We start from the raw sequence: 14,264 nt of genomic DNA on the forward strand, positions 1-14,264 counted from the left end.
GCGGCAGAGTATTCTTAAAATACTGAGACTGTTTAGCAGAGAATATGTGTCGTGTAATTCACTTTGACGCATTGTATTTTATAGAATTCTGTCAAAGAATGAGGAAACATCACAAAGTATCTGCCGTGTATACGGTACCGGTAAACGTGCGTTGGCTTTTAGACTAGTTACGCACACAGTGTCATGCCTCGGTAATTTTATCCTTACAAGTATTTTCTCGGAAAAACATCGAAATTTAAACAAAGTAACGATCACACATAACACTGAATAACTGTCTTCATTGTATGGAAACACGCGGTGACCGGTAACTCAGTTTTAATGCATGACATGCTTATTTCTTTACTCTATCACGTTTTACAAAATATGTAATACTGGGAATGCGGTGGGTGGGGTAGCGCCGATGTTCGGACCGATTGAGTTATCAAAATTTCCGGAGCCCTGCTTGTTAGAGAACCACTAGGCAATAATACACACCAAATATCTAAAGCCTAGGCATTGAACTTACAGTCAAGAAGATTTTAAAGTTTTTTCCTACATAAGTCTATGTAAAACTTGGGACCCCTAAGGCCTCTTTTCAACCCAGGAGCATGATTTGAAAAATTTTGGTAGAGGACTACAAGGCAATGCTTACAAACCAAATATCAAAGGCCTAGGTCTATTGGTTTCAGACAAGAATATTTTTAGTTATATCACATGCCAAATCTTGGGGCTCTACTCTGTGGTTTTGGACAAGAAGATTTTCAAAGTATTCCCTATATAAGTCTATGTAAACCATGTGACCCCCAGGGTGGGGCCATATTTGACCCTAGGAGGATAATTTGAATAATCTTGGTAGAGGACAACTAGATGATGCTACATACTAAATATCAAAGCCCTAGGACCTGTGGTTTTGACAAGAAGATTTTTAAAGTTTTTCCTTTCGGTTGCCATGGCAACAGGAGTTCTGTATGGAATTCAATTCTTTGAACAATTTTTAAAGAAGACCATCCAAGGAACATCCCAGGCCTGTGAAGTTTCATCAAAATTGGACTGGTTGTTTAGGAGGAGATGTTGTTTTAAAGGAAAGTGTGGACGACCGGACGGTGGACAGTGAGCGATCACAATAGCTCACCCGGAGCACTTTGTGCTCAGGTGAGCTAAAAAATGCAGTCAAGTGGCCCTTTTATTACCTCCCCTTATTGTTGCTTCAAAGGTCCCCTTTTCCACTGCTTGACTGGTTAGCTTTAAGATTTATAATAATAATAGTATTATTATTATTATTATAATAGTATTATTATTATTATTATTATTATTATTATTATTTCTATTTTAACATCTGTAATAAACATTTATAAATTTGCATTTCGACAAATACCCTCAAATCGTCCTCCATTTATCAAATATAATAATTTTCAAGTTTTCTATGTTATATACAATTTTATGACGTAAATGACTGGACTATTGTTTTTCCTCAAACTTTCTTACACACTTGGAAACTCAATGCTTTATGCTCATCTTCAAAGACTAAGACCAGAACTATTTAACATTTTAAGACATACTCGTATACTTTCAAACAGTCTATGACAGCAAAATGTGTGTTTAATAAAAGTCAAAGTCTAGATTAAATCAGGATCAGATCTAAAGCAGAAATGAAATACATGTAACTGTAAAATTTTAGTCAAAAACAACATTTCCCTCGTAAAAGATTTTTTCAAAATAAAATTTAAAACAAAAGTAGCAAAAACTTCAGTGTAACAAAATACTGGAAGTTCCTGGCCTTCTTCAGACTCTATAACTCCTTCTCCACAGTTCACACTCTTGTGTTTAACTGTTTCATCCGAGTGTTCAAGTCTTGTAATTGCTGAAGAAGTTTATTCTCCACTGATGACATGAACTGAGCTGCAGGCTGTACTGTAGGCTCTGAAGGTTTCTGAGATTCTGGAGGCTTTATCTGAGCTGGAGCTGCATCTTGCTTGACAACAGGAGGAGGTGATACAAGAGGGCCCTTTCTACCAACATGTTAATCAGGCTCCATCTGCCTAAGTTCCCTCCGAAGCACTCCATAGTCATGGATACTCTCAAACTTGTATCTTGAGGCATTCCGCAGCTCTTTATCAAAAAGGCCTGCCCATAATCTACCACATAACATTTCATTCTTAGTGGTCTGATCAAACTTAAGGGTAGATTTGGATAAAAGTTTCTCCAACCTTAGAATATGAGTCTGCTATGGATTCTAAATTTAAGTCGTGTTAATTACCAAAATACACCTAAAAATTGGAGGTACCATCCATGTTGTACCACAGAAAAGTGGTCTCACAGCTTTTCCCTACGGCCAATAATAAACAAGAGGACCATGATGGTCCTGAATCGCTCACCAATCCCAACATGACCCAGTGTTCAACTGAGTATGACATCGTTATTTCTATTATTTGACAAAGTGACCTAGTTTTTGAGCACATGTGACCTAGATATCATCAAGATAAAAAATTCTGACCAATTTTCATGAAGATCCATTGAAAAATATGACCTCTAGAGAGGTCACAAGGTTTTTCTATTATTTGACCTACTGACCTAGTTTTTGACCCCACGTGACCCAGTTTCGAACTTGACCTAGATATCATCAAGGTGAACGTTCTGACCAATTTTCATGAAGATCCATTGAGAAATATGGCCTTTAGAGAGGTCACAAGGTTTTTCTATTTTTAGACCTACTGACCTAGTTTCTGACCCCACATGACCCAGTTTCGAAACTGACCTAGATATCATCAAGGTAAACATTGTGACCAATTTTCATGAAGATCTCATGAAAAATATGGCCTCTAGAGAGGTCACAAGGTTTTTCTATTTTTATACCTACAGGCCTAGTTTTTGACTGCACGTGACCCAGTTTCAAAACTGACCTAGTTATCATCAAGGTGAACATTCAGACCAATTTTCATGAAGATCCATTGAAAAATATAGCCTCTAGAGAGGTCAAAAGATTTTTCTAATTTTAGACCTACTGACCTAGTTTTTAACCGCAGTTGACCCAGTCTCGAACTTGACCTAGATGTCATCAAGATGAACATTCAGACTAACTTCCATACAGATCCCATGAAAAGTATGGCCTCTAGAGAGGTCACAAGGTTTTTGTATTATTTGACATACTGACCTAGTTTTTGATGGCATGTGACACAATTTCAAATTTGATTTAGATATCATCAAGGTGAACATTCTGACCAATTTTCATGAAGATCCATTCAAGGGTATGGCCTCTAGAGAGGTCACAAGGTTTTTCTATTTTAAGACCTACTGACCTAGTTTTTGATCGCAGTTGACCCAGTTTCAAACTTGACCTATACATCATCAAGATAAACATTCAGACCAACTTTCATACAGATCCCATGAAAAATATGGCCTCTAGAGAGGTCACAAGGTTTCTTTCATTATTTGACCTACTGACCTACTTTTTGATGGCATCTGACCCACTTTCGAATCTGACCTAGATATCATCAAGATGAACATTCTGACCAATTTTTATGAAGATCTATTCACAAGTATGGCCTCTAGAGAGGTCACACGGTTTTTCTATTTTTAGACTTACTGACCTAGCTTTTGATGGCACGTGATCCAGTTTCGAACTTGACCTAGATATCATCAAGATGAACATTCTGACCAACTTTCATACAGATCCCAATAAAAAATATGGCCTTTAGAGAGGTCACAAGGTTTTTCTATTATTTGACCTACTGACCTAGTTTTTGAAGGCACGAGACCCAGTTTCAAACTTGACCTAGATATCATCAAGATGAATATTCAGACCAACTTTCATACAGATCCCATGAAAAATATGACCTTTAGAGAAGTCACAATGTTTTTCTATTATTTGACCTTCTGACCTAGTTTTTGAAGGCACGTGACCCAGTTTCGAACTTGACCTAGACATCATCAAGATGAACATTCTGACCAATTTTTATGAAGATCCATTCACAAGTATGGCCTCTAGAGAGGTCACAAGGTTTTTCTACTTTTAGACCTACTGACCTAATTTATTACTGCACGTGACCCAGTTTCAAATTTGACCTAGATATCATCAAGATGAACATTCTGACCAACTTTCATACATATCCCATGAAAAAAATGGCCTTTAGAGAGGTCACAAGGTTTTTCTATTATTTGACCTACTGACCTTGTTTTTGTAGGCTCATGACCCAGTTTCGAACTTGACCTAGATATCATCAAGGAGAACATTCTGACCAATTTTCATAAGATCTTGTGTAATATATGGCCTCTAGAGAGGTCACAAGGTTTTTCTATTTTTAGACCTACTGACCTAGTTTTTGACCGCACATGACCCTGTTTCGAACTTGACCTAGATATCATCAAGGTGAAAATTCTGACCAATTTTCATAAAGACCCCATGAAAAACGTGACCTCTAGAGTGGTCACAAGGTTTTTCTATTATTTGACCTACTGACCTAGTTTTTGATCGCAGTTGACCCAGTTTCAAACTTGACCTAGATATCATCAAGATGAACATTCTGACTAATTTTTATGGAGATCCATTCACAAGTATGGCCTCTAGAGAGGTCACAAGGTTTTTCTTTTTTTAGACCTACTGACCTAGTTTTTGACCGCACATGACCCTGTTTCGAACTTGACCTAGATATCATCAAGATGAACATTCAGACCAACTTTCATGAAGATCCATTGAAAAATATGGCCTTTAGAGAGGTCATAAGGTTTTTCTATTATTTGACCTACTGACCTAGTTTTTGACTGCACGTGACCCACTTTAGAACCTGACTTAGATATCATCAAGGTGAACGTTCTGACCAATTTTCATGAAGATCTTTTGAAATATATGGCCTCTAGAAAGGTCACAAGGTTTTTCTATTTTTAGACCTACTGACCAAGTTTTTGACCGCACGTGACCCAGTTTCGAACTTGACCAAGATATCATCAAGGTGAACATTCTGACCAATTTTCATGAAGATCTTGTGTAATATGTGGCCTCTAGAGAGGTCACAACGTGTTTCTATTATTACACCTCCTGACCTAGTTTTTGAAGGCACATGACCCAGTTTCGAACTTGACCTAGATATCATCAAGATGAACATTCTGACCAATTTTCATGAAGATTTTATGAAATATTTGGCCTCCAGAGAGGTCACAAGGTTTTTCTATTTTTAGACCTACTGACCTAGTTTTTGACCGCACGTGACCCAGTTTCGAATTTGACCTAGATATCATCAAGGTGAACATTCTGACCAATTTCTATGAAGATCCATTGAAAATTATGGCCTCTAGAGAGGTCACAAGGTCTTTCTATTTTTAGACCTACTGACCTAGTTTTTGATGGCACGTGACCCAGTTTCGAACTTGGCCTAGAATTTACCAAGATGAACATTCTGACCCATTTTCATAAAGATCCCATGAAAAATGTGACCTTAGAGATGTCACAAGGAAAAGTTTACGCACGGACGGACAGACGCACGGACGGACGACGGACACTGCGCGATCTGAAAAGCTCACCTTGTCACTTTGTGACAGGTGAGCTAACAAGAGCACTGCAACGCAAATGCTGAGCAATATTCACATAAAACAAAGTCATATGACCTTTGACCCCTAAGTGTGACCTTGACACTGAATTTAGCCATCCAAAACATGCGCTCTGCACATCCTTTCAATGAGTGAACATTTGTGTCAGGTTTCTCTGAAATCCATCAAGGGGTTCAAGAGTTACAGAGCGGAAGGGAAATTGCTAACCAACACACAGACAGAGAGACAGACACCGAGGCGATAACATAATACGTCCCTGCGGGCGTATAAAAAAAAGAATTGAAATTTTATGGTGATACAAGTTGTGTGCAAGTTTGGTTAAAATCAAATCATAAATGAAGCTGCTATTGTGCAGACAAGGTCAAAATAGCCAATTTTGGCCCTTTCAGGGGCAATAACTCTGGAACCCATTATGGGATCTGGCCGGTTCAAGAATGGAACCAAGACCTTTTGGTGTCACAAGTTTTGTGCAAGTTTGATTAAATTCAAATGATAAATGAAGCTGCTATTGTGCAGACAAGCTCAAAATAGCAAATTTTGGCCCTTTCAGGGGCAATAACTCTGGAACCCATTATGGAATCTGGCCGGTTCAAGAATGGAACCAAGATCTTTTGGTGTCACAAGTTTTGTGCAAGTTTGATTAAATTCAAATCATAAATGAAGCTGCTATTGTGCAGACAAGCTCAAAATAGCTAATTCCAGCCCTATTAGGGGCCATTACTCTGGAACCCATTATGGGATCTGGCCGGTTCAAGAAAGGAACCAAGATCTTATGGTGACACAAGTTTTGTGCAAGTTTGGTTAAAATCAAATCATAAATGAAGCTGCTATTGTGCAGACAAGGTCAAAATAGCTAATTTTGACCCTTTCAGGGGCCATAACTCTGGAACCCATAACGGAATCTTGCCAGTTCCAAGAAGGAACAAAGATCTTTTCGTGATACAAGTCGTATGCAAGTTTGGTAAAAATCAAATCATAAATAAAGCTGCTATTGTGCAGACAAGCTCAAAATGAGTAATTCTGGCCCTTTCAGGGGCCATAACTCTGGAACCTATAATGGGATCTGGCCAGTTCAAGAAAGGAACCGAGATCTTATGGTGATACAAGTTTATGTGCAAGTTTGGTTAAAATAAAATCATAAATGAAACCACTATCGTGCAGACAAGAAATTGTTGACGGATAGACCGACGGACGAAGGGTGATCACAAAAGCTCACCTTGTCACTTTGTGACAGGTGAGCTAAAAATCCGTCAAATATATAGATCTAATGAGGAAACATCACAAACTACCTGCCAAGGTCACATGTGTTAGCTTTAATACCAAGAAAATAATGCCTCGGCAATTCTATCCTTGCAACTATTTTCTCGGAAAAACATCAAAATTTTAACAAAGTAACGATCACATATAACACCGAATGACTGTTTTCATTGTGTGGTAACTCGGGGTGACCGGTGAATCATTTATAATGGATGACATACTAATTTCTTTACTGTATCACATTTTACAGTTACAGTATATGTATAATATGGTGGGTGGGGTAGATTTCATTTCGGACTGATTGATTGATTGACTGACTGATTCATTTCAAAATTTCTGGAGCCCTGACAATAAAAGCATAATGATCATATTGCAAATAATGTTCAATCTCTCAGACCATTCAGTCACTGTTCAACACTAAGATTGTAATTTCTTTTCCCATACAGAGTATAGGAATAAAGGTAAGGCCGTATGCGCTTACTTTTGATGCCCTTATATTCGAATATGCTCTTATTTACCAGATTTTACAGTATAACTAATGTTTTTTCTTAATGCATAAAATAATGGTCCAGTTTGCTTTGCTGTCTGACTAATGACTTTACTGTATATATAAATCGAATCCTTACCCAGTTTAGAAATATCAGCCATCATGAAGTATCCACCCTCTGGAATTGTTGGTGTGATGCCAACTTCTGCGAGTACTTTGGCCAGCATGTCTCTCTTTGGGAGCAGTTCTAGTGCCAGTGACTGCAGATAGCACTTTTCTTGGTCACCAAATACTGAGATCTCATAGTCTAATCCTGATGCAACTGCTTCCTGTAATGTAGCAAGGTGCCTAAAATATTAACAAGAACTGTCTGTTGACAGCGTGCTTGGCTATTTGAAAGACTGATGGAAGTATGGGGTCAAAATATTACCAGAGATTTTCAGACAAAAGAAGAACAAGAGGGCCATGATGGCCCTAGGTTGCTCACCAGAGTAACACACCATAACAAACATGTCTGACCTAGTGACCCAGTTTTTGACACCACATGATCCAGTTTCAAACTTGGCCTAGGAATCATCAAGATAAACATTCTGACCAAGTTTCATGAAGATAGGGTCATAAATGTGGCCTCTAGAGTGTTAACAAGCTTTTCCTTTGATTTAACCGGGTGACCTAGTTTTCAAGGAGATAAACATTCTGACCAAGTTTAATAGAGATTGGAGTAAAAATGTGGCCTCTAGTGTTTTTTTTTTCTTCGATTTGACCTAGTAACCTAGTTTTTTACCCAACCGGAGCTATTCTTAACCTGTCTTAAATTTCATGGAGACAAATGTCAACAAGCAGTTTCTTTCATTTGACCTAGTGACCTAGTTTTTGACCCCACATGACCTAAATTAAAATCTGATCATGATTTTATGAAAACAAACATTCTGACAAAGTTTCGTGAAGATTGGAGCAAAAAAGTGGCCTCTAGAGTATAAACAAGCTTTTCCTTTGATTTTACCAAATGACCTAGTTTTTGACCCTACATGACCCAGAGTCGAAATCATACAAGACTTCATGATACCAAACATTCTGACCAAGTTTTATGAAGATTGAATAAACAAGTGAATGAAGTATTGCCATGCAATACAAAGTCCCCTACTGGAAGGCACCTAATTTTCTCTACTGCAGTATAACATTATGAATGATATCTGTCAATGATGTATAAACAATATTGTACTATATATACTACAAAATGATGTAACAACGCTGATTATAAAAAAGTTATCATACAAGTTACTCATAGTAACAACAAAGGGTAATTAATCCTTAAAAAAACAAGAAACGCGGCAATGCCAGGAAACCAGGTTTTCAACACTTTTCATAAGAATAAAAAAGTATACTGAATCACGGTGCACCACTTTAAAGCACAACCCTAACCCTAACCCTATTTTTAGTAACAATGACCTTGACCTTGATCCCAGAAACCCCAAAATCAATCCCAAGCTACAACTTTATATAAGTTTTCTATACACCAAGTTTCATCATGATAGCTCATTCCTAAGTTAAGTTATTGACCGGAAACCCTTTTTCTATTTTAAGTAATAGTGACCTTGACCTTGACCCCAGAAACCCCAAAATCAATCCCAGCCTTTGTCTTGATATAAGCTACATACATACCAAGTTTTATTCAAATATCTTTACCGAAACAAAAGTTATTGACCGGAAACACTTTTTCTATTTTAAGTAACAGTGACCTTGACCTTGACCCGAGAAACGCCAAAATCAATCCCAGCCTTTGTCTTGATATGAGCTACATACATACCAAGTTTTATTCAAATATCTTTACCGAAACAAAAGTTATTGACCGGAAGCACCAGTTTGACGCCGCCCACCCGCCCGCCCGACCAACGACATAACTCAATCTAAACCTGGTTAACAACAAGAGTGCCAGAATGTCACAATATACGCCCGTCACAGCAAATTTCTTTACACTAGCACCTGCATTTGCAAATGGAATTTTAATTTTCTAGTTGTTTACAATGTTGTTTTTTTTTTTATAAATTATTGTAATTCTTTTATTTTTCTAAGTCCACAAAAAAAATACTTACCAGGTAGAGATACCTTAAAATACACCCAAAATATGAAAGTAACATCAATGTTGTACCACAGAAAAGTGGTCTTGGTTTTTCCCTACGGTCAATTATAAACAAGAGTGCAAGAATGTCACAATATACGCCCGTCACAGCAAATTTCTTTACTCTAGCACCTGTATTTGCAAATGGAATTTTAATTTTGTGGTTGTTTAGTAATAACTAAGTCTTTTGTTTTTCTAAGTCCACAAAAAAACTCCTTACCAGGTAGAGATACCTTAAAAAACACCTAAAATTGGAAAGTAACATCTATGTTGTACCACAGAAAAGTGGTTGGGTTTTTCCCTACGGTCAATTATAAAAAAGTTACAATATAAGTTATTTATAGTAACAACTAAGGGAAGTTAATCTTAAAAAAAAAAAAAAAAAAAAAAAAAGAAAAAAAAGAAATTGTAAGTCCTCACAAAAAATCTTTACCAGGTAGAGACTGGTCAAAATACACCTCAAAATTGGATGTAGCATGCATGTTGTACTACAGGAAAGTAGTCTCGATTTTTCCCTACGACTAGTAATGAAAAAGTTACAAAATAAGCTATTTATAGTAACAACAAAGGGAAGTAATTCTAAAGAAGGGAACTGCGCATGACACTTCGTCTCATGATGGTGTATAATTGTGTCAAGTTACATCAAAATCCCTCCATGCATGAAGAAGAAATGCTTCGGACAAAGTCATTCTTGTATCTGACCTTTGGCCTCTAAGTGTGACCTTGACCTTAGACCTAGGGACCTGGTTCTTGCGCACGACACTACGTCTCGTGGTGGTGAACATTTGTGCCAAGTTATATCAAAATCCCTCTATGCATGAAGAAGAAATGCTCTGGAAAAAGTTTTCATTCTTGTATCCTTTGACCTCTAAGTGTGACCTTGACCTTAGACCTAGAGACCTGGTTCTTGCGCATGACACTCCGCCTCATGGTGGTGAACATTTGTGCCAAGTTATATCAAAATCCCTCCATGCATGAAGAAGAAATGCTCCGGACAAAGTTTTCATTCTTGTATCCTTTGACCTCTAAGTGTGACCTTGACCTTAGACCTAGGGACCTGGTTCTTGCGCATGACACTCCTTCTCATGATGATGAACAATTGTGCCAACTTTCATCAAAATCCCTCTATGCATGAAGAAGATATGCTCCGGACAAAGTCATTCTTGACCTTGACCTTAGACCTAGGGACCTGGTTCTTGCGCATGACACTCCGTCTCATGATGGTGAACAACTGTGCCAAGTTTCATCAAAATCCCTTCATGCATGTAGAAGATATGCTCCGGACAAGGTCTGTGGACGCCGCCCGCCCGCCAGGGGCGTTCCCATAATACGTCCCGTTTTTTAAACGGGCATATAAAAAGTTCCAATGTAAGTTATTTATAGTAACAACTAATTGAAGTTAATCTTAAAAGAGAAAAAAAAAAAAAAATAAAATAAAAAAAAAAAAAATTACAAGTCCACACAAAAATCCTCACCAGGTAGAGATAGCTCAAAATACACCTCAGAATTGGATGTAACATGCATGTAACATGCATGTTGTACTACAGAAAAGTGGTCTCGATTTTTCCCTACAACTTGTAATGAAAAAGTTACAATATAAGCTATTTATAGTAACAGCAAAGGGAAGTAATTCAAAAGAAGGAACCAGTGTACAACACTCCGTCTCATGATGGTGTACAATTGTGCCAAGTTACATCAAAATCCCTCCAAGCATGAAGTAGAAATGCTCCTGACAAAGTCATTCTTGTATCTGAACTTTGGCCTCTAAGTGTGACCTTGACCTTAGACCTAGGGACCTGGTTCTTGCGCATGACACTCCTTCTCATGATGATGAACAATTGTGCCAACTTTCATCAAAATCCCTCTATGCATGAAGAAGATATGCTCCGGACAAAGTCATTCTTGACCTTGACCTTAGACCTAGGGACCTGGTTCTTGCGCATGACACTCCGTCTCATGATGGTGAACAACTGTGCCAAGTTTCATCAAAATCCCTTCATGCATGTAGAAGATATGCTCCGGACAAGGTCTGTGGACGCCGCCCGCCCGCCAGGGGCGTTCCCATAATACGTCCCGTTTTTTAAACGGGCGTATAAAAAGTTCCAATGTAAGTTATTTATAGCAACAACTAATTGAAGTTAATCTTAAAAGAGAAAAAAAAAAAAAAAATAAAATAAAAAAAAAAAAAAATTACAAGTCCACACAAAAATCCTCACCAGGTAGAGATAGCTCAAAATACACCTCAGAATTGGATGTAACATGCATGTAACATGCATGTTGTACTACAGAAAAGTGGTCTCGATTTTTCCCTACAACTTGTAATGAAAAAGTTACAATATAAGCTATTTATAGTAACAGCAAAGGGAAGTAATTCAAAAGAAGGAACCAGTGTACAACACTCCGTCTCATGATGGTGTACAATTGTGCCAAGTTACATCAAAATCCCTCCATGCATGAAGTAGAAATGCTCCTGACAAAGTCATTCTTGTATCTGAACTTTGGCCTCTAAGTGTGACCTTGACCTTAGACCTAGGGACCTGGTTCTTGTGCATGACACTCCGTCTCATGCTTGTGAACATTTGTGCCAAGTTGTATCAAAATCCCTCAATGCATGAAGAGGAAATGCTTCGGACAAAGTTTTCATTCTTGTATCCTTGACCTCTAAGTGTGACCTTGACCTTACCCCTAGGGACCTGGTTCTTGTGCATGACACTCCGTCTCATGATGGTGAACAATTGTGCCAAGCTACATCAAAGTCCTTTCATGCATGAAGAAGATATGCTCCAGACAAAGTTTTCATTCTTGTATCCTTTGACCTCTAAGTGTGACCTTGACCTTAGACCTAGGGACCTGGTTCTTGCGCATGACACTCTGTCTCATTATGGTGAACAACTGTGCTAAGCTACATCAAAATCCTTCCATGCATGAAGAAGACATGCTCCGGACAAAGTCATGCTTGAATTTTTCATTCTTGTATCCTTTGGCCTCTAAGTGTGACCTTAACCTTAGACCTAGGGACCTGGTTTTTGCGCATGACACTCCGTCTCATGATGATGAACAATTGTGCCAACTTTCATCAAAATCCCTCCATGCATGAAGAAGATATGCTCCGAACAAAGTCATTCTTGAATTTGACCTTTGACCTCTAAGTGTGACCTGGACCTTAGACCTAGGGACCTGGTTCTTGCGCATGACACTCCGTATCATGATGGTGAACAACTGTGCCAAGTTTCATCAAAATCCCTCCATGCATGTAGAAGATATGCTCTGGACAAGGTCTGTGGACGCCGCCCGAAATCCGCCCACCAGGGGCGTTCTCATAATACGTCCCGTTTTTCAAACGGGCGTATAAAAAAAAAAAAAAAATCTATATATTATTAGTCCACAAGGAACTCTTTACCAGGTAGAGATGGGTCAAAATACACCTTAAAATTGGATGTAACATGCATGTTGTACCACAGAGAAGTGGTCTCGATTTTTCTTTACCGCCAGTAATAAAAAAGTTACAATAAAATCTATTTATAGTAAAACAAAGGGAAGTAATTCTAAAAACAAGGGTGCCTCATGTTGGTGAACATTTGGTCCAAGTTACAAAATCCCTCCATGCATGAAGAAGAAATGCTCCATACAAAGTCATTCTTGAATTTGACCTTTGACCTCTAAATATGACCTTGACCTTAGACCTAGGGACCTGGTTCTTGCGCATGACAATCCGTCTTATGTTGCTGAACATTTGTGCCAAGTTACATCAAAATCCCTCCATGCATGAAGAAGAAATGCTCCAGACAAAGTCATTCTTGTGTCTGACCTTTGGTCTCTTAAGTGTGACCTTGACATTAGTTCTTGGGCCTGGGTTTTGCGCATGACATGTTGTCTCATCCAGGGGAATATTTGTGCCAACTGATATCTAAATGCTGTTTTGCATGACAAAGTTATAGACCCGACAGGAAAAAAATCCTATTGACCTTTGATCTCAAAGGGTGACCTTGACCTTTAAGCAAGGGTACTGGGTGTTGTGCATGACATGTCGTCTCATCATGGGGAACATTTATGCCAAGTAATATTGTAATCCCTTTATGAATGACAGAGTTCTGGATCGGACAGGAAAAAAACCTTATTGACCTTTGACCTCCAATTGTGACCTTGACCTTTGAGCTAAGGGTCCGGGTTTTGGGCATGACATGTTGTCTCATCATGGGGAACATTTCTGCCAAGTAATATTAAAATCCCTTCATTGATGGCAGAGTAATTGACAGGACAGGAAAAAAACTCTGTTGACATTTGACCCCCAATTGTGACCTTGACCTTTGAGCTAGGGGTCCAGGTTATGCGCATGACACATCGTCTCATCATTGGGAACATTTGTGCCAAGTAATATTAAAATCCCTTCATGGATGACAAGAGTTATGGACCTGACACAAAATTGCGGATGGACGGACAGACGGACGGAATGACGGAAAAGCACATTCCTATAGTCCCCGAAACTGGTTTTCAACCAGTAGCAGACTAAAGAATGTGGTCCCTTGTGTTAACAAGCTTTTCCTTTTATTTGTCTGGTAGACCTAGTTTTTGACCCCACATGACCCAGAAAATTTATGATCCTAGGCCCAAGCGTTCTCAAGTTATCATCCGGAAACCATTTAACTGTTCCGAGTCACTGTAACCTTGACCTTTGACCTACAGACCTCAAAGTCGAACTTGACCTGCATTTTATGATGTTACACCTGTGCACCAAAATTTATGATCCTAGGCCCAAGCATTCTCAAGTTATCATCCGGAAACCATTTAACTGTTCCAAGTCCCTGTGACCTTGACCATTGACCTACAGACCTCAAAGTCGAACTTGACATGCATTTCTTGATGTTTACCTGTGTACCAAAA

General features: G+C 38.5%; 1 protein-coding gene across 7 annotated transcripts in view; it reads right to left on the reverse strand.

Moving 5' to 3' along the window:
• Positions 1-14,264, reverse strand: part of LOC123554306 (kynurenine--oxoglutarate transaminase 3-like) — a 171,526-nt gene that overhangs the window by 39,955 nt on the left and 117,307 nt on the right. For all 7 annotated transcript variants that reach the window (XR_006686990.2, XM_053525255.1, XM_053525256.1 and 4 more), the window contains one exon: positions 7,404-7,593. Coding sequence is in view for 6 of the 7 variants with exons in the window: in XM_053525255.1 (XP_053381230.1) it covers positions 7,404-7,593 (190 nt within the window). In the remaining variant the exon portion in view is untranslated. The remainder of the gene's footprint in view (positions 1-7,403; positions 7,594-14,264) is intronic.

This window comes from Mercenaria mercenaria, chromosome 15, assembly GCF_021730395.1.
Source record: "Mercenaria mercenaria strain notata chromosome 15, MADL_Memer_1, whole genome shotgun sequence".
Taxonomy (NCBI): Eukaryota; Metazoa; Mollusca; class Bivalvia; order Venerida; family Veneridae; genus Mercenaria; species Mercenaria mercenaria.